This window comes from Typopeltis vanoorti, chromosome 8 (assembly GCF_054136105.1).
Source record: "Typopeltis vanoorti isolate ZY-2024b chromosome 8, IOZ_Tvanoo_1.0, whole genome shotgun sequence".
NCBI classification, from domain to species: domain Eukaryota; kingdom Metazoa; phylum Arthropoda; class Arachnida; order Uropygi; family Thelyphonidae; genus Typopeltis; species Typopeltis vanoorti.
In genome coordinates this window covers 17,722,662-17,743,671 of record NC_143556.1, presented here as the reverse complement: position 1 = coordinate 17,743,671, position 21,010 = coordinate 17,722,662, and the positions used below count along the sequence as shown (strand labels likewise).

The following is a 21,010-nucleotide window of genomic DNA, read 5'->3' as shown; positions in this document are numbered from 1 at the left end:
GGCATGCGACGCCACTGATCTTCACCATTATTTAGCTGTTCAATTTCATTATTTTTTATAATGCTCCATATCCCATTTTCTTCTTTTATTGGTCCATATATCTTCCTGAATATTTTCCTTTCAAAGATTTTCATCTATTTAGATCTTTTTGTGTTAATGGCCACGTTTCCCTTTCATATGTTGTTTCGGGTCTCATAATTGTTTTATATGGTTTTAATTTAGAATTACGATTAAGAATGTTATTACTCATTAACTTTTTATAAATATAATTACACTTATTTCCAGCCATGATTCTACTATTAATTTCTTCGGATATATTATTGTTTGTTGTTATTCATGAACCTAAATATTTATGACTATCTACAACTTCAAAACTATATTCACCTATGTTATATCTTGTAATGGTTTAATTTATTGTCTTTCCACATTATTATTATTATTATTATTACAGGCGACTCCAAGGAGGCCTTAGACTCATCGAGGGAGGCCCTAAACATCGTGTCCATCACAACTATTTGACATCCACACAGTATCTATCATACTTTGCCTTCAACTCATTCACTGTTGTAGCACCCACAACAGACTCTGGTAGCTTATTCCACTCATTCACCACTCTAAAAGTGAAAAACCCAGCACTAACACCCTTACTAACCACACTCTTGCCCAGCTTCCATGGATGTCCCCTAATCCTCCCACCACTAGTCCTGTTCTCAAAAATATCCTCTGAATTAATCCTATAGAAACCCTTCAGCAATTTGAATGTCTCAATCATATCTCCCCCTTTTCTGCCTATCAACTAAATCTTCAGCCTGTTTTCATAAGGTTCATTCCATAGACCTGTTATCATTTTGGTCACTCGCCTCTGGATCCTCTCAACCTCCTCCTCATCAAGAAGAAACCTAGGTGACCAGATCACATTGCATACATTTAGTCTTCTGTTCATTAATTTGTAATCCAACTTCTTTAGCGTTTCTATTAAGTTCTTCAAATTTCTTTTCTAAATCTTTTCTACTGCAACTTAGTATTGTTATATCGCCTGCACATCACATATTCGTATTAATTTATTATTAATAAATCTTCTCGTATTTAACTTTATTATTGCTTCAAGTACCAAATTAAATAAACTTGCTGAAAGTACATCTCCTTGTCTTACTCTACACTTTATTTCAAAGGGGTCCTTTAATTCCCCTTGTATTTTAACTGCTGCTTTGGATCCTTGGTAATTTTAATGAATCTAATCAGTTTTCCTGATATTCCCAGTGGTTTAGCTATGTATCATATATTAGCCTGCTTATCTCATATAGTAATCGAAATAATTATCGAATTACTGAAACGATGAAAATGCCAGTAACCTATTTCGACTCAATCTGTTTGGCTCGTAAAGGTAAATATTTATTTTCATTGAAAAATAATTTGTAGACGATGTGTTTCAATTATATTCTCACAAACATCTTTAATAGATGAGTAACTTAATGAATCACTAACCTTTTCGTTTCTTATAGGAATCTGTCCATGTGCGGGGTCCCCAACTTTACCCGTATCGATCTTCACCATCACAGATCCTCGGAATCAGTTAAGTAATATGCTTCAGAAAAGAGAAGACACCAAGCAGCTCATTGAAGAAACTCAAGAAGTAAGTTCGAGACCTGAATCACCACCACCAGATCTCTTTCTTCGAGTAGGTTCAAATCTACCAAGAAAGACTGCAAAGATAGTTTTGAAATACAAAGGGGATGATGGAGGATGCAATGAACGAAATTCTGCTCCTTCCAAGAATCCACAGACTGGTATTGAATTCGCAAAAGAAACTACATTTAAGTAAGTAAATCCGAAGCATTTTGTGTGTAATATTCTTAAGAATATTCTGATAAATAATAGAATAGATGATTGCACTGTTCACTGTATAACTGTGTATGTGTGTGTGTGTGTGTGTGAATTACTGTTGCAAAGTGATAAATATATATAAAGTGTCATGTAAAGAGGGCTTCAACTGGATGCCTTTTCTCTCAGAACCAGAAAAAGGGTTGAAAAGAGTGCTTTGTGGGAAAGAATGCGATCAACCTACTTACTTAACAAAACCAGTAACAAGAAAAAGTCCAAAGACAAGCCAGAAGCAGGAATAAGCGATTCTCCTTTGAGTAAGGGAGAAACAAAGCAAAAACGCAAAATGAGTGTTCGTCATGTTTTTAAAGCAGTGAAAAATCTCATTTAAAAGAATTTTTCAAACACGAGTGCGCTTTAGTGTCTGAGAATTACCCATTGAAGTTCTCTTAATGGGAAAATATTGTGTCGCATTTTCTTTTAATAGGTGTTTCTGGTGCGTTAAAAAGTGTGAGTGAGGGAGACTTGATTTAATGTTATTTGAAGGATTCTAATAAGATTGCTTCACCGTCGACACCACTACTGCAAAAAGACTAATATAATATAATATATATTTAAAAAGTCATGTTTGATGAACGTAGTTTATGTTAGTGATCTATCCCGGTTTTTTTGTGGGATAGTGTTGTTTCCGTCCTCTATTGCCATGTTTATGGGAGAAAAAAAAAGGGCAGTAGAAAAGGAATTCATTGCTTGTAATCTATTGGATTAACAGACAAATTGCACTGCAACCACTGAGAAAACTGCATTGCCACAACCTACAGTTTGATTTTGAACCTTATAGAAGAAGCTATTGTGACTAAAAAAATGTTCGATACTCCAGGACCGTATTATGACAATTTTTCTAAGAAAGGCGATTCTTTTGCTTGATGACAAAATGTTACGTTTACAATACTTTCTACTAAACATTCTATAATTGAAAAGAAATTCATATCCTCTCGCAGAAAAGCGAATCTCTTATACCTATGTGAACCACGAAACCAAGACAGAAATTCCCTTCGGTAAAATTAAATGAATTTTCCAGTATTCTGTGTAATGGATTCCCCATGCGGCTTGCAGACACGGGCATGACTAACCCGGTGTCCCAGAGCTAAGTATGACCTATTTGAAAGCAACTTTGTATCTGTCTCTTTTCTTGCTTACTAACCCTAGGAGGAGGTCCTCCAATCTCCCTGAAGCTATTAGAGTATTAGAAACTATTAGCTAGGAGGTGTTTCCTCCTCTTTCAAATGACCACTAACTTTCCTAGTAGTGGGCAGTAGCGCTGCTTGTATTAAGCTCCTGTAGCATGCATGCTACAATACTGCAATGTGGAAGGCAAGGATAAACCACCACATTATATTCCCAAGTAAAAGCAGCAATGGAAGTTAAAAATGAAGTCAAGATCGGCAATGGAGCTTTCATTGAAGCAGTCGTGACTGGCGGAAGTAACCAGGCTTCTCAGGTCGACAGCCAACGAAATCCTGGTATTTATTCAAAAATGAAGACAAGAAAAAGTTGAATACTGGAACATGGAATGCAAGATCACTATTAGAATCAGGTAAAATAGAAAATGTAAAAAAAAAAAAAAAAATGGAAAGACTTAAAATAGACATTCTGGGCATTAGTGAGATGCGATGGGAGGGACAGGGTGATTTTTCTGGAGTGGAGAATTTCGAACAATATATTCAGAACAAAAGAAGGGAGAGTCAGGCGTTGCAATAATGCTTCAGAAAAAAGTTGGAAATTTAATCACTACAATAATTAACCACTGACAGAATCATGGCTATAAGTATTCAAAATGAACTAGTAAACCTCAATATTATAATGGTCTACATGCTAACATCACAACATTGCTAATGAAGAAATAGAAGAAATCTGGAACAGCTTTAAAGACAGAGACAATAAAATAATAATGGGTTTGGAATGCCATAGTTGGAAAAGAGGACAATGATAATGTTTTTTCAGAGAGATTTAGTCTTGGAGTAGGAATGAAAGAGGAAAGCAATAAATAGAAGTTTGTACACACACACACACACACACAAAAATAATAAATAAACAGTTCGTTATAATAAATACACTATTTGAAGCTTCAAAAAGAAGATATGCCTGGAGAGTGCCTGGGGATTCAAATAGTATAATATTTTGGTCAAGAAATGATACAGAAACCAAATAAAAAAAATTCAAAAAGCTAAGTATAATTTCTGGGAAATTCCCATGCTACTCCTCTAAAACACTATTAATATAATTAACGGCTATTTTAGCCTGTTTTTGTTTAGGAGTGTCCCTTGTATTTAATACATTGGCTAACATAACTCAAAAGGGGTATGTATATATTTTAGGGCATTATGGGCGAGTGTAGAAGGCAATTATGGCAGAATAAAAAATGTGGAAAAATTATGTACATACCTTGACTTTGGTTTAAAGATGCCTTCTAAATCCAAGCTCTTGTTGAAAGGGGGGGGGGAGAGGGAAAGAACATGGGGATGTACTTGAGACACGGGAAATAAGTTTGGGAACCCGGGTTACTATTAATAATATATATATAAATATATATATATATTATTTTGTTGGGGGGAGGAAAGAAGGGGAAGGGTATCCTTATGTGGAAAATGGGGCAAGGGTTTACGGGGTGTGGACCGTTTCGGTCATCGTCGGAACTTTGTGGGAATGACTGTAGGGCTATGTCAAGGCTGTAAGATGTACCTGCCAAATTTGGGCATTTGTTGTCGCAAAATGGCCGGAGGCGTGGCTTAATTTGTAAGTTTTGGAACGTCCAACATTCGGAAATTAGGTAGGGGCGGTGGACGTTGATAGAATTACCATCGCATTTTATGGCAATAGTTTCGGATATTCTAAGCATCGTTTCGTTTTCTTGTTTGTCAATGATTATGGCTTTGTCAATTTGGGGAATGTGTTTTAGTTCAAGGGCGTGAGCTGCAATTTCAGTCTTCCCTGTATTCTGTGGTTTGTTTTTCTTTTTGATGTTGCGATGTTTCTTCGTGTTCAGATATTCTGGAATGGGAATATTGCAATCCCTGAAGTGCTCTTGTAGTCTAGTCCATAACGACCTAATTGTAGAGCCCGTGTAGGTGACGTCACAGTCTTTTTGACAGGGAAATCCATAACGACCTCTACAATTAGGTCGTTATGGATACTCGGAACAAACTACTCATACACAGGATGGTAATACGCCCAGTCATCACTTACGCATCTCCTGCATGGAGCCATACCTCGAATACAAATATTCAAAAGCTGCAGAGAATGCAGAATAAATGCCTGAGAATGAGTTTGGATGCCCAATGGTTTATCAGACACTCCCAGATTCACAGAGAGGTCAACGTTCCCTAGATCACATCCCTCCTCCATGATCTAGCAGAAAAGTTCTTCACCAAGACAAACAATCATCCGAACCTGCTGTTCAAGCAAGCTTCAGACTACAATGAAGCAGAATTCTGCAAAGGCAAAAGACCCAAGTCAATTCTAGGCTCAGCTGAACACAGCTAATCTTACTGCCCTTTCAGGGCGAGCTTAAAGCTCAATAATTCTCCATTCAAAGAACTTCCTTTTCAGACAAAGGGGAATATGAAAAGCATGAAATAGTATCGTTCTGCGTATAAGGGAATAATATCCTGTGGTGGCCGGGATAAGAATAGCACCACTGTAGCCCCATGCATGTTGTACGAGGCGACTAAAATGGGTACCCAGGGAGGGTAATGGAGAGCAATGCTGTAGCCAATGAAGCTTTGACTGAGGCTCGGCTATTGCTGTTACCCTCCTGCCATGATCAGAGCTTATAGCCCTATATATTACCCCATCCATACATTTTTTCTACAGTTAACAGGGAATATGAAAAGCATTCTTGCTTCACCCATCTAGCCAAAAATTAAATTAAATAAATAAAAAATAAGGGAATAAAAAGCGCTAGCTGATTTTTTTTTTTTTTTTTTGGATTCATCTGCTGATGTTATTCGGATCATGAAAAAAAGCAGAAGTGGAATGGGAAATAAGCAAATTGAAATGGGATTTAATAGGACTAAGTGAAGAAAAAAAAATAATGTATAGCACTAAAATCAGGAAATCTTCCTCAGCCAGAAAACAAAGATGGGATGTAGAATTTATACTTAGTATGAATATATTGTTGGAAGTGGAGGAAATGAGATCTTGGTTTGATGGTGGATAAGAATCTAAAATTTAGTGGACACATTGTCAAAATTATGAGGACAATACAACGAATTCTGGCAATGATGCAGAGGACACTGACTTGCAGGAGATTCTGGTTCCATTGTATAAGGCCTTGAGTAGGCCACATATGGACTACTGCACACAAATTTGATCACCTGGTTTTCAAAAGGATGAAGAGATATTAGAAAGTGTCCAGGAGTGACTGACTAAGGTAGTTTCTGATCTCTGAGTATGAAGAAAGGTTGAGAAGATGCAATTTTCAGAGTCTAGTGGACATATGGAGATGTGCAAGTTGGTAAGGAGTTGTTACCGGATTAACATTGAATAGGGTTTTCGTAAAATGGTGGGAAATGGAGGAGAACAAAAGGTCATCCCTGGAAGCTATAAGGAAGGTGTGAACAAGGAGTAAGAAGCAGGTTTTTTACATGGAGACTTGAGAATGATTGGAATGCATTGCCTAAGAGTGTGGTGTCTGCAGAGAATTTGAATGTTTAAAGCATGATATGATGAGCTGTGTGACAAAGGAAAAACAATGATATGTGCAAGCAGGCACTAACACTGAGCAAATGAGGTTGAATAACTAGTGACTAGTATGGCGAGGAAGGCAAAACTGGAATATGAGAAGAGATTGGCACTAAGATCCAAAGAAAATCTTAAGGAATTTTTTATCTATATAACAGGACACAATTAATCTGTTTGGATAACAGAGCCCTAACTACTGAACTTGACCTTATTCTTAACACTTTCTTAGCCAATGGCTAGAATCCCAAAAAATTCCAGAAAATAAAAAAATATCATCATTCCATATATCTGGGGCATAACCAAAAAATTAACAAAAATCCTAATGAAATATGACCTTACAACCAGTTACAAACCATAAGAAATAAGCATCTCTTATTTGCTCCATCAAAGACCAGTCACAGCCCAGAGCCCTACCAGGAGTATACTAGGTCCGTTTCAGTTGTTAACTGTCTATGGCCAAACAGGCAGGACAACCAATATCAGGATATCTGAACACGAGGACTACATCTGGTTCCACCAATACAGCCTCAGGACTTGCTGACCATGCTTTGGACACCCACCACAGGATACATTGGAAGAAGGCCACTCTATTATACTGCAGCAAATACAAATATGAAAGACTATTCATCGAATCTGCCTCAGCTTTGAAAAACTTAGCAAACCTCAACAAATTTGGATGCATGAAACTGCCTCAAATCTGGGAAGCATGCATTTTAAGAATGTCAGCCCAATGGCTAAGACAACCCAATTTAGTCTGCTGGGGGGGGGGGCACTGTTTAAGGCTCTAGGCCCAACTTCTATTACCTTTATTCAGCCCAGCCTCATTTTCTCAGTGCCTGTGTGTACACATTATTTTTTGTGATCCCTGATGATGGTAATGTAACACTGCCGAAATATAGAAAAGTATTAATTACAGTTTTTTATAATTAATTATTATTATTAGTGACACCTCCACGGAGTCCGAAGACTCAATCGCAGGAGGACACCTACTGTACAACTCTTCGTCTCCACCACTACACAGAACCTATACTACCAATCACCTACATCAATGCCATCTACTGCCCACAACCACCATCACTAGAATTTTTTGTCTATAAATTGGGTGTGTTCTGAAGGGCCGATTTCTCTGTATGCGGGATGAAAAACCCGAGTTTCCGGGAGAAAAAACTCTGCTACCACCGTATGAGATCGGCTAACTCACCTTCAATTGAAAAAAGTCCATATAAAGATTCCTCCCGTCATGACGAGAATCGAACTTAGGCCTTTTCCAATCGAAGGGCATACATTGGCATTTCCTGAAAAATTAGAAGCTATATATAAAACCAACGTATAAGCTTATCTACAAGAATTATGACAAAGGAACCTGACCCAATGAGTCTTTGACTCATCACGGGAGATCTCTTTTATTTATATATAATAATAATAATATTTATCTAAATCAATAAATTCCTTTAGTGTATTGAGGACTAATGTGGGACACTTTTTTTGCTTATTGTGATTTAGAAATCTCACTGTTCTTTCTTTTCATTTCTGTAAATGTTAAAAATAAAATGAAAATTATGCAAATTACACTCTTTGAGCTTTCAAATTATGTCTTTCATCTAGCAGCATACTTGAGTGGTATCTGACGTGGATTGAACAAAAGTTAATTTTAAACATATATTTCAATGATGGTTACTTCCACTATATTCTCATTACTAAAATGAGTATTACTAAACTAGTATTACTCATTACTAAAACTAGTGACTATTACGGAATACTGGAATATGAGAAGAGATTGGCACTAAGAACCAAAGAAAATCCTAGGGAATATGTGGCCAGTAGGAGGAGAAATGATTGTGGAAGAATGACATTGCAGGATAAAAATGAGAATAGAGTGACTGATGCAGAGGACATAGTGGACTTGTTCAATGAGCACTTTATTGGAGTATTTCATCCTGGAGAAGATTTTAATACTAGAGGGATAGAGCAGGTTCAGGGTTTAGAGGTGCAAGAGGAGAGTGTATTCCAAATACTGAGTACTCTGGATGTCAGTAGGGCTGGATGGTATTTCACTACGGGTTTTGAGAGAATGTGCTAAAGAACTGATAGCTCTGTTGATCTGGCTCTACAATAAAAGTCTGGCTGTGGGAAAGGTACCCAAGGAATGGAAGGAAGGTAGGATGGTGCCACTGCACGGGGGTGGTGACGGACTGGAGGTGTCTGATTATATAGGCCGGTTTGTGTCATCAGTAGTTGTTAAGGTCTTGGAGAAATTAGTGAGGGACTATATACAGCATTGGGCAGATGAGGGTAATGTTATCTGTGAGAATCAACATGGATTTGTTGGGGGGAACTCTTGCTTTAGTAATATGGTTGCCTTTTATGGTAGAGTGACAGGAGCGGTTGATGAGAGAAAGGATTATACTGCCTTTTTTTTGATTTTGCAAAGGCATTTGACAGGGTGCCACATGATAAGCTGATATTTAAGTTGCAGCACATGGGTTTAAATATTAGGTTTAGTCAAATGGATTCAGGATTGGCTGTTTGATGGGTATCAGAGAGCTGTGTACGGTGGGGCAATATCAAGGAAGCAGAAGGTTACAGGTAGGGGTTCCACAGGGCTCAGTGCTGGGACCTGTATTGTTCAACCTTTATACCAATGACATTGTCAATGGATTGCAAGGGGATATTCAGTTGTTTGCAGATGATGTGAAGCTGGGAAGGGTTATCAGTAATAGTGCAGATGTGGCAGCCCTGCAAAAGGATTTGAATAAACCAGACAGATGGGTGAATGAATGGGGTACCAGTTTGATGCAGAAAAATGCAAAGTCTTGAAATTTGGGATACATCGATGGGAGGAGCTGTACTGGAGGAGTTTTAGGGGGAAACAAGCGATCATGTGGTGATGATTGATAGAAAACTGAAATTCAGGGAGCATATTGCAGAGGTGGTGAAGGTAACCCAGAGGATTGCTGCAATAGTGAGAAGGACATTGACCTGCAGGGATAAAAGAGTTATCATTCCATTGTATAAGCTGACAGACCACATTTATTGTTCTCAAATTTGGTCCCCAGGATTTGAAGGGGGATAAATTAACTGTAGAAAGGGTAAAGAGGCGGATAACAAAGATGGTTTCAGGACTGTACAATGTCAGTTACGAGGATCGACTGAGGGAGCGTGGACTGCAGAGTTTGGTGAACAGGAGGAGGAGAGGTGATATGATTGAGACTTAAACTGTTGAAAGGCAGTTGCACGGTAGACATTGGGGAGTTCTTTCGCTTTGCTTGGTGGAACGGGATGGGAAGGAGCGATGACAAGGGGCCATCCCTGGAAGTTGCGAAAGGAAGCTGTGAGCAAGAGGGTGAGGAGTGGTTTCTTTGCGTGGAGGGTTGCTGAATCGTGGAAGGTATTGCCTGAGGGAGTGGTTAGAGCAAGAACGGTCAATGAGTTCAAGGAGTGGTATGACAGACTTTGTGTTCCCTAAGGACTCCCACAATGAGTCTTCTGACTCCATGGAGGCCTGAATAATAATATCTTTCTCTTCATTTAGACAGACACTTGAAATTTATAATTCTTGATAATTCTTTTGAAGTTTCACGTAACCTGTCATGACGACTTACAACTCAAATAAAGACTAAGTATTGCTTGATATAATGCCCCATTGACTCCATATAACTGTAGCATTTTGAACAGCTTCTCATTTGACACCTTGTCATATGCCTTTTCCAGATCTACAATACAGGTCTTTGTTATATCTCTTATCATTAATATACAAATTAAACATCATCAGTGGCCAACTGGATGCTTCTCAAACATTTTAGAATCAAAATCACTAACCTGTTATTATTAGTCACTGTACTTAATTTAAATAGCAATCTATCATGTGGCAATCTGTAAAAGCCTTCATAAAATCCACAAATGCTACGATACGTAACATAAAACAGTGACATATCAGTTTGTAATTCCTTTCCTTCATTGTTACACAGTGATCAGCATTCATTAATGTAACAATTATGGAGACAACTACAGTGTTGGAGTAACAATTTTCAACTAAAATAATACATGTGCATAAATGGAAGGTACATAATTATTCACTAGTGTGTAATGGCATTTCTACTCCTGTTCAACCATTCATCATAGGACCTGAGGAACATATAAAATACAGTAAATAAATAAATACAACTTATATATAGACAGGATGCCCATTCATTCCATTTTCACAAAAATTGTCCCAGTGTTCCCCAGACATGCTTTCTTGATACCAATATGTCTCATCTTTCAATAGAAAAGTTTTAAAAATGAAAGGTTTTATGTAAAATTCATAAAAGAAACAACCGTTGCAGAAATAAAGAGTATTATTATATTCTGATAACTTGTAGGTCAATATTATATTATATGGGGGTGTAACGTAGACTGCCTCTTCGTGGTGCACCCTGGATAATACTAAATAGTCTACAGTGACAGATGGATCCAAACTCTCCTAGCAGGACTCACGGACACAGGCTTTCAGATAACCGATACACACCAACCGAGGATCTGAGAATCAAGAATATGGGCTCAGTCTTAAAATATGCCAATTAAACATAGAAGGCATAAGTAGGGCTACATGCAAAGTTCTTAGTAAGATCCTGAATTACTATCATATAGATGTAGTTGTAATACAGGAAACTCACATAAAGGACGATCCAGATCTACTAACGAGAGGGAAAATATATGGTTGCAATATGATTAACTGCATAAACCATCCCAAATATGGTGTGGCAACATATATAAAAAATGACATTTCTAATTATAAAATCTGTGAACCAAGCATCAGCAAGGACATATATAGTGTATCTATTATAATATCTAGTTATACTATAACCAACGTATATAAACCTCCCTTAGCTAAATGGCCTAATCAAGTACTGTCCCAGCAACAACATCCAAGCATAATCCCGGGAGATTTTAATAGTCATCACTCCCTTTGGAGTAATAGAAAGGATGACCAAAATGGTACTGTACTAGTGAACTGGATGAAAATCAGAACCTCTATCTGACCTTTGATGCCAAAGATAAACAGAGCTTTCTCTCCTCTAGATGGGAAAGAGGATATAACCCTGATTTGTGCTTCTGTACTGCAGACGATAATGGCGGCCAAATTCCCATCACTAGGAAGGTATTAGACAGTTTTCCAAATAGCCAACATTGACCTATAATCTATAAAGTAGGCCTAAATATTCCAATCATAAGAACAGTATTAAAACCTAGGTGGAACTTTCTCAAAGCTGACTGGGATTCTTTTAAGAAACAGGTTGACACTGTAATAAGATTTATAAAGCCCACTGTAAACAATTACAATAGATTTGTTGGCATTATTATTGGTGGTGCCAAACGAACCATTCCAAGAGGTTTTAGGAGAGATTATATCCCCGACTGGAATAGTGACAGTGAAAAACTGTATAAAGAATTCTCTACTAATAATAACCCTACAGTAGCCACTGAGCTACTGAAGTCTCTTGACAATGCTAGAAAAGACAAATGGATTAAAACAATGAATAATTTTAATTTTACTCATTCCAGTCAGAAAGCTTGGTCCCTGATTAGGAAGCTTGATCCTAATACAAGGATTTCTGGTAAACGGCCTGCCATAGATCCAAAACACATTGCAAAGCATATAGTCTCGATGACTAAATATCCTCAAGAGTAGCTACAAGAGAGGTGAAACAAAAACTAAAAAATCTTAAAACAGATCTTCCACCATCATCACTATCTCAGGCTTTCACTCCCCAGGAACTTACCTAGGCAGTTAACTCAGTGAGGATTGGGAAGGTGGCTGGACTCGATAACATCTAACCTGAATTTATTAAGAACTGTGGACCAAAAACTATTAAATGGCTTACTGCTATGTACAATAATATCCTGGACTCTGGCATACTTCCATCAATTTTTAAAAGATCTAAAATCATTGCTGTCTTAAAACCTGGCAAAGACCCTACAATTGCTTCCAACTACCATCCTATTGCCTTAAGCATCTGCCTGAAACTTCTCGAAAGAATGCTATACAGAATTTCTTCAAGTATACATAACAGAACTCCACAGGAACAGGCTGGCTTCAAACCTGACAGAAGTTGTTACGATCAAGTATTGGCCTTGACAACCTTTATAGAGAACGGTTATGAAAAACAATTGAAAACAATAGCAGTATGCATGGACTTTTCTGCTGCCTATGACACAGTGTGGAGAGAGAGGGTCTTATCTTAAAATTCCTAGAAATTATCCCATCACCAAAACTAGCCTACATAATTAATCAAATACTAGCAGACAGATAGATACAAGTATCTCTCAATGAATCCAAAAGTAAATTCTTTAAGATTAAAAATGACCTACCTCAGGGGTCAGTTCTTTCCCCATTGCCCTTTAACTTATATACTAGTGATATCCCAGAGACAGCAACACGGAGATTCATGTATGCTGACGATATTGCCATTGCAATTCAACATTCCAAAAAGCTAAGAACACCTTAACTGAAGATCTGGCTGTACTTGATAAATACTTTCGACAATGGTGATTACAACCTAACCTGAACAAAACTGAAGTAGCATCCTTTCATTTAAGTAATATTCAGGCCTATTATATCCCAAAAGTTTACTTCAGAAATAAACAGATGAAATTTAACAATCATTCAAAATACCTAGGAGTTACCCTAGACAGAAGTTTGACATTTAAATATCATCTGGAAAATATTGCTGGAAAATTAAAAACTTGTAATAATATAATGCATAAATTTGCTTATACTTCTTGGGGGTGCTGATGCCAACATACTGCGTACTACCGCACTGTGTTGGGCTATTCTACAGCAGAGTATTGTGCTCCTGTGTGGCTGAACAGCGCACATGCTTCTTTAGTTGATGTCCAGCTGAATCAAACTATGAGGATAATCTCTGGAGCTTTAAGATCTACTTCTGGCTCCCAACTCTCAATAATATAGCCCCTCCCTTGCTCCGCAGAACCCAAGCCTTAAGCAAATTATGAACAAAAATAATTGGAAACAGTTCCTTGCCTATCCACCAAGACATTTCCTTCCATACTTTACAAAGACTGAAATCCAGGCACCCTGCCTGGAGGAGTGCAATACAAATAAATGACCAGAACTTCGACCTATGCGAGTCACGGGGAGAGTATTGGTTTCAACGTACCTGCAATCTTCAAATTCCCATTTCAAATCTGACATCTCGTCTGGAGGGCTTCAATCTCCCTAGACATGTCTGGACCATTTTAAATCGGATCAGAACAGGACATGGGGAGATGTAAGCATCTCTTGCATAAATGGAGCTAGTCCGATACTCCAAACTGTGAATGCGGAAGAGGGATCCAGACTATCAATCACATTGTGCTTGAGTGCCTTATCTATTCATTCTCAGGTTCTAAAGAGGACTTTTTTAAACTGACCCCAGAATCCCTGGAGTGGATCTGGGATTTAAGGATTAAGCCCTGACTCCTGATTCTAAATTTTGATGTTTAATCATTTCAACCTAGTGTACCCCTTTTATTATGATTTTTACAATTGTTTTTATGCTGTTTTATGTAATTTGTATGTATTATCCTGAGACCTGTACATCATATGCTAAATAAATAATATTATATGGATTTATTTCTATTATCCACATGTTAGGCTTGTTTTATTTTTTTTTTCCCTTTCTGATAGTTTTTAACACTTTTCTTCTGAGATTATGAAAACCATTGTTGAATTTATTTTGACATTGTCTGGTTCCATAACTTCAGCAGAAAGTTCTCTTCAGTAAATTATAGAGCAAGGAAAACAAATCTATTGCATATTGACAGTAAAATGAATGATAATTATAAAAACCAATTTCAAAGGAATGAACTGTGCTTATTTTCATGAGTTTATGTGTAAAGAAAAACAATATTAAAAAAAAACAAAAAAAATTTCTTCTGAAAATTATATAAGAAGCCAGCTGCATCAGCCACAACAGCAAAATTTCAAGAAACAGAAAACTGCTGAGATTTCACCAGGTAAATTGTGAGGTACTTATAATACATAATTTTTTTTTTTAAATTTTATTTTCTTATTATTAAAAAAATTAATGCCAATTTAATTTTCAGCTTTATTTACTGTTTATTAATTTATATTTATTACTTAATTCGTTGCCATAAATAAACATAGTTACTTTACATTAAATATTGTAACAAGCAGACAATGATGTCTTTTGAAATTCCTAATTTTGTTCCAATTTGCATTAATGATTTTTATACTCAAAATAGTGAATTTTAGGTCATCGAAAGTATTTTTTGAGGAAATCTTAATCCAACCCCACTCCCATTAGATGTCTACTTTTTTTAATTATGGACACCTTACATATAAGCAGCACAACATTAAGCCCTAGTTCTTAACTATTAATATAGTGCTGTATATAATACAAGTTGCATTTATTTTATTTTGCTCAAAGTCCTACCATTATATATAAACATACCAGATTAATGACAATTTTTCTTGATTTCTCCAATTGATTGTCATACTGAGGATACAATGAATAATTTATCAACATAGGAATTACATTGAAATAAGATCTGATGAGTTGTTCACAGTTATCGAATTAATGTGGCAAAAAGAAATCAATCGCAATAACATAATGGTATTCTATTATTATGACTGTTTCTGCTTTTTTTTTAAACTTAAGAACTGAGTATATTTTAGCAAAGAACTTTCCAACTTGATAAAACCATGTCATGTGATTTAATGAAAGAAACTCAAATGGTGCATTCTTTATTTAAAAACCTGTCCTGGTCTACAGTGGACATATTCTTTGGCCTTATTCTTTTACTGCTTAAGATTTAGAAGTACACAATCTGTAATAACACCAAATTAAAAAAAAAAGCAACACTTTTTTTTAATGATTATTGCTGAATAAAAAAGACCCAATCTATGACTGATTGAAAATATTCCATGAGCAACATGAAGATATGGCATTTTGTTTGGTCTAGATATAACAATTTTTGCACCTAGACCAACTTTGTAAATGCATTTTATCGTTAACTGCACAGAAAACTGAGTGGTCAATATCTCCTAGCAGTGTTTCAATTATGCATTTTAAAAATATGTATCTTTTAAAATTCACTACTTCGTAAGTTTTCATCTTCATTTCTGCATCCCTATATTATTAAGGCATAATATATATATATATTATATACATTTTTGACAGTTTTTATTCGCACTGCAAACAAAATTATACTGCTAGTTTTAACATTTTTTGTTGTTGTTTTGAGTATATTTCAGCAGATATAACAAGGAATTATATAAAATAAAAACACCTCATTTTAACAGATGTAAAATTTCCTGAATATCAACTATAAACACTTTAACAAAATCAACTAAAGAGCATTAAAAAAAATATTTCGTCAAACTATGTAAACTTTTTACAGATATTACCAAACAAGCATTGAGTTTTGGCAAAACACATTTAATTAAAAATTCACATTTTAAATTTATAAAGGAATTCCTTAAACAGATCGTATGCAATATGTACATAGAAATATCTTTATATTATAAAAGCATCAGATCATTATATATATTACGAACTGCTCTAGTAAACAAGCTTCCATAAAAATTATCAGATTTGTATGCTGCTAAACACATGCACACTCACCTGAAAATTATATCAACAACAAATGCAATTCTCCTTTCTTTTTGTTTTTTTTTTCTTAAAAAAAAAAAAATAGACATTACAGAAAAATTAATAGAAAAAAGATAACACTTAAGAGATATGTAAACAGCAACAAAAACACAATATTTACAATTTATATCCATATTTCATGACACTTTACATTTGTTACAATATAAAATGCAGTCTAATGAAAAAATATACAGTGCTAGGCTGCAAGTGAAACTTTACACATCCTGGAAATTCACATCACCAAATGAGTCACCTTAAAATAACATCTAACTAGGCCTGGCAGGCACTTGGGGTCTGTCTGGTAATCGTGGTGGAACTGTGGGTAGAGGCCGCCTATACAGACAAAAATATTTATATTATTAATCCCTTTACACAATTTTCTGTAGCAATTCATTCATATGCCAGAATGAAAAATATATCAGTCAATGTATTACAAGTTCCTTTTTGGTGCAATTAAATTTTATGAAACATTTATTTAAAACCTTTATTTCCTGGTGAAGATTCAATAGCAGCCCAATCAGAACAAATGCTCAAATTATGAAAATTTCAATTTACTTATGACACTTCAAAACCAAACAAGTAATTCAGATAATATAATTACTCTGATGATAGCTGCATAACATTTCTTCTGCTCTTAGCAAGCATCTTTGCAAAGTTATTATTTTGTGTTGCTATTTAACCTTTAAGCAAGCCAGTTAGACATGATACAATTATAAATGTACAAAAGTTATTACCAATATAGATGTATATATATTATAGGAGTCAATATAATTTCTATTGATGTACTGTAACTTGGTGCTTTACTCACACTTAGATTTTCAGCAGTATTCATCACCTTTAAAAGCAAATCAGGATTGTTTATGATTAATTCAACTAAGACTGGCATAATTATCTATACATGATTTTTTTCTTCTTCTACTCCATTCCCTCCAAACAGACTCTGAGAATAAAATGCATTTCAATTTACCACAATTACTCTTAGACAAATCTTCAGAAATGGCCACAGTATGTTAGTACAGATGTGTTACATCACTAACAATAAATATGATAACAAGACCCTAAAAGCTGCGCAATATAAGCTAAAGGGCACAACAATCATAAAATTACAATATTGTAACTTTAGGAGAAAAAATATACACAAACACTTTCTAAACATGGAAGATAAGTATACAGTTTACACATTTCTGAAAGCACATCCAGTTCTTCGTACACTATTTTTAACAAGTTGAGTATTAACATTTTGTTGTGTACATCCTGTGTACTTAATGTGTCCATCAGATATTCTTTTCAAGTTTAAATTTGTACTATCTCACACAGTACAATACAGATATTTCTGAAATAGGTGCCGAGAGTTCAGAGCTGCCATCAATATGTAGTTTAAAGAATAATGCAGATGTTTAAGACAGAAGATCCACAAGACAACTGAACATGTAACAGAACATTCTAATTATAACACTAGACAAACAATGGTGATTACAGTGTAGACAACTATCTCTATCACAATGTTCTGATAATGTATACACAAATACAGATGACACACATACACTTATACTGGAAAGCAGTTAACAATTCACCAGCTAACTGTTAGTCTGCTGTGCTTTCTGGAGTAGTAATATGCTGCTCTACCTACGAGGTGCACACTGCAGCACACATCAGGCTTGCTTGTCTTGTATAAATGACAGAGTGAGAAAGAAACAAAAGGGGACAGGGAAAGAAACTTCAAGTACACTGTAGTGTAGAGTCTAGGATGTAGCATCAGATGACAACATTATGGCCGTGGAGGAATGGAGGGAGCATTTCCAGTGGAACTGCGACTGGTTTAAGATGAAGAGGCAGCACAAGAAAAGAAAAAAAGAATGTGAACTGTAAGCAGTTTACAAAAATTAAAAGTAAATACATATATATTAACAAATAGCTAAGCTACAGCTTATAATAGTGGTCTCCTTTAGAAATGACAAACATGTAGGGATCACAACAGCAAAATTTAGTAGACTGTTATTATGAAATTCCCTTAACTGGGATACCTCATCAAAAGTCACAAATTCATATCAAAACACAGGAAACTATTATATATTCTATCACAGCAGAGATACAATATTTTTCTTCCTTCTTTTGTAAAACGGAAAAAAAAAATGCTAGAAAGGATTTAAATAATATATTTAAATCTGCTTGGGACAAAAAACATATTTAATATGTGCCCAGTAAAAATGATGAAATGATAGTTTTCACATGCTGATGCAGTTAGCTAGAGCATAAGCACTTTTTTTTGTGTGTTTTATAAAATATTTTAAATATAAGACGAATGGAAAGGGGGATTCCTCATCCCTAAAATGAAAATGCAATGCTTCCTCAACACATCCATTTAAGCAAAGCAACAAACATCCAGTGAAAGGAAGAAAATTGTATATCTTCTGGAAGCTTGGAATGTTTGAGCACTTGTAGCACTCAAACATTCCAATCTTCAAGATCTCCATAACTAATGTATTAAACACTGATTTCCTTGCCCTTTTAATGGAACAAGAAGCACCCAGTGAGCATCGATGCTGGCAAAACACAGTTCTTATATCTTCAGCCTTTCCCGACAAACACATACACATATAATCTCCTTAGTCTCCAAATTACTTGGTGTACTTTCTGCCCAAGACAACACTTCCTGTCTTTCATGGTTTAGATCAGTGGATCTAAAGGCCCCCTTGGAAAAATTAAAATATTTCATGGCCTCCATCGAAAAAAAAAATCATAATACAGACATATATTATTATAATATTTATTGTATTTATATTCAATACAAAACATACACAGCGAATATCTCAAAAATCAAATGCAAATATTACATTTTTAGCATCTTACATACACATTTGACATGGCACACTTGGTCTTAAAACATTTTAAATTTGTTTTCATTATTTCATGGCCCCCCTCAACAAAACTAAAGGCCCCCAAGGGACCATGGCCCATAGTTTGGAAAGCGCTGGTTTAGATTATATTTGGTAATTCAAACATATAATAAATGGAATATATCTTGATCTTTAATTGACCATGATATGTAATCATGTAATACCAATAAGTTTCGCTGACGGGGCTGTCCGGCTTCTTCAGGGCTTATAACAGTAAGAGAAAAAAAAAACCGCAAAGTAGCTAGTACAAAGAAAATGGAGTAATGCTATCATATAAATTAAACATTAAAACAGAATGCGTAACATTACACACATAGAGCGTGTTGTGATGAGTCACTGTTATGAGAGCATGTTCTGTATTTTGAGCGAAATTAAATTCTGGCAGACCGAGTGATCTCATTAAGATTTTCCATATGCCAGCTATTATCATTCCCTGGTTTCTGTTAAGATTTTCTCCAGAACAGAGGACTACAATGGCTTCTTTGAAATTTCTACAATGGAAATCTTCTTCTAGGTAAGGCATGAAGCTGCTATCCCAATCAATGGTATGGTTAGTAATCGCGAAATGATGGGCTAGACCTGAGTTGTCTGTTCTGTTGTTATTAACATCTCCTATATGTTCTTTTTTTTCAGATTTCAAGGTTTCTCAACATCTGTCCTATATAGTTTAGACCACAAGCACATGGAATGGTGTACACACCAGCATGTTTGAAAAAAAGGATAAATGTCTTTTGGCGATCTTAAAACGTGACGGATAGTCTTGACCGGTTTGAACACAACTCTGATGTTGAAAGGTTTAAAAAGTTTTGTGATCTCGGACACTGTACCTGCATAGGGAATAACTATGGATGAACTGTATTGAGTGATGGTAGGTTGTTGTTGTGTGTGTGTGTGTGTGGGGGGGGGGGAATCTAGTCAACAAGATTCTTCATACAACTCCCCCCACCACCACCACCACCAACAACAACAACAACCTACCATCACTCAAAACAGTTCATCCATAGTTATTCCTTATGCAGGTATAGTGTCTGAGAAGATAGCAAAACTGTATTCCCACAGTAGAGATATTTCCATTGAAATGAATTGCTGCTGTGGCATTGGTGTATGCTGATTTGATGGTTCTGATGTATGGCTCCTCCACTTGTTGGTTTCGTAATGTTTTAAGTATTGCACAAGTTTTAAGTGAATCATAGGCTTTCTCATAGTCAATAAAACCAAGACATAGTGGTAATTGATATTCATTACACCATTCAATAATCTGCTGTACAACTTGAATATGGTCCATTGTACTAAAGCCCCCTTTGAAAGCCTGCCTGTTCTTTTGGTTGTGCTAGGTCTAGAGTCACACAAAGCCTATGAACTAAGACTTTTGTAAACACTTTGTAGTCTACTATCAGTGGTCTGATAGGTCGGTAATTCGTCGTCTTCTATTCAGGCATAAAGTAAATAGTTTGCTAAGAGTTTGTAGATTATTTCTCCACCTGTTTTTAGAAGTTCAGCTATAACTCCATCCTCACCTGCAGTTTTCCCATTTTGGAAGCTTTGGATGCTCCACGTAACTTCTTCTGGTAGAATCTGTGGTACTTCAGCTGTGTCGTAGTTGTCTTCTTCATTTAATTCATCATCCTGATATAATATTGAGTAGAATTCTTCAATTCTTTTTGCTATAGCATATCTATCTCTGGTAATGGTCCCATCTTGTAGTTTGACTGCAACCATCTGTTTGTTGCTGTTCATCAATTGCTGTTTGGCTTTTTTGAGACTACAGTTGTTTTCAATTGTTTGTTGTATGAATTTACAATTGAATTTTCTTATTTCTTCTGTGATCCGTTTTCTGATTGTTTTGCACAATTCAGTGTATTAAATTTTAATCTGTAGGTTAATTGATTGTTT

General features: G+C 35.8%; 1 protein-coding gene across 6 annotated transcripts in view; it reads right to left on the bottom strand.

Moving 5' to 3' along the window:
* Positions 1 to 15,297: 15,297 nt before the first annotated feature.
* Positions 15,298 to 21,010, bottom strand: part of LOC150103765 (dynamin-like) — a 519,391-nt gene continuing 513,678 nt past the window's right edge. For 4 of the 6 annotated variants that reach the window (XM_090397139.1, XM_090397145.1, XM_090397143.1 and 1 more), the window contains one exon: positions 15,298 to 18,034. Coding sequence is in view for 2 of the 6 variants with exons in the window: in XM_090397145.1 (XP_090253271.1) it covers positions 17,989 to 18,034 (46 nt within the window). In the remaining 4 variants the exon portion in view is untranslated. The remainder of the gene's footprint in view (positions 18,035 to 21,010) is intronic. The other 2 variants (XM_090397140.1, XM_090397144.1) reach the window with 1 other exon arrangement.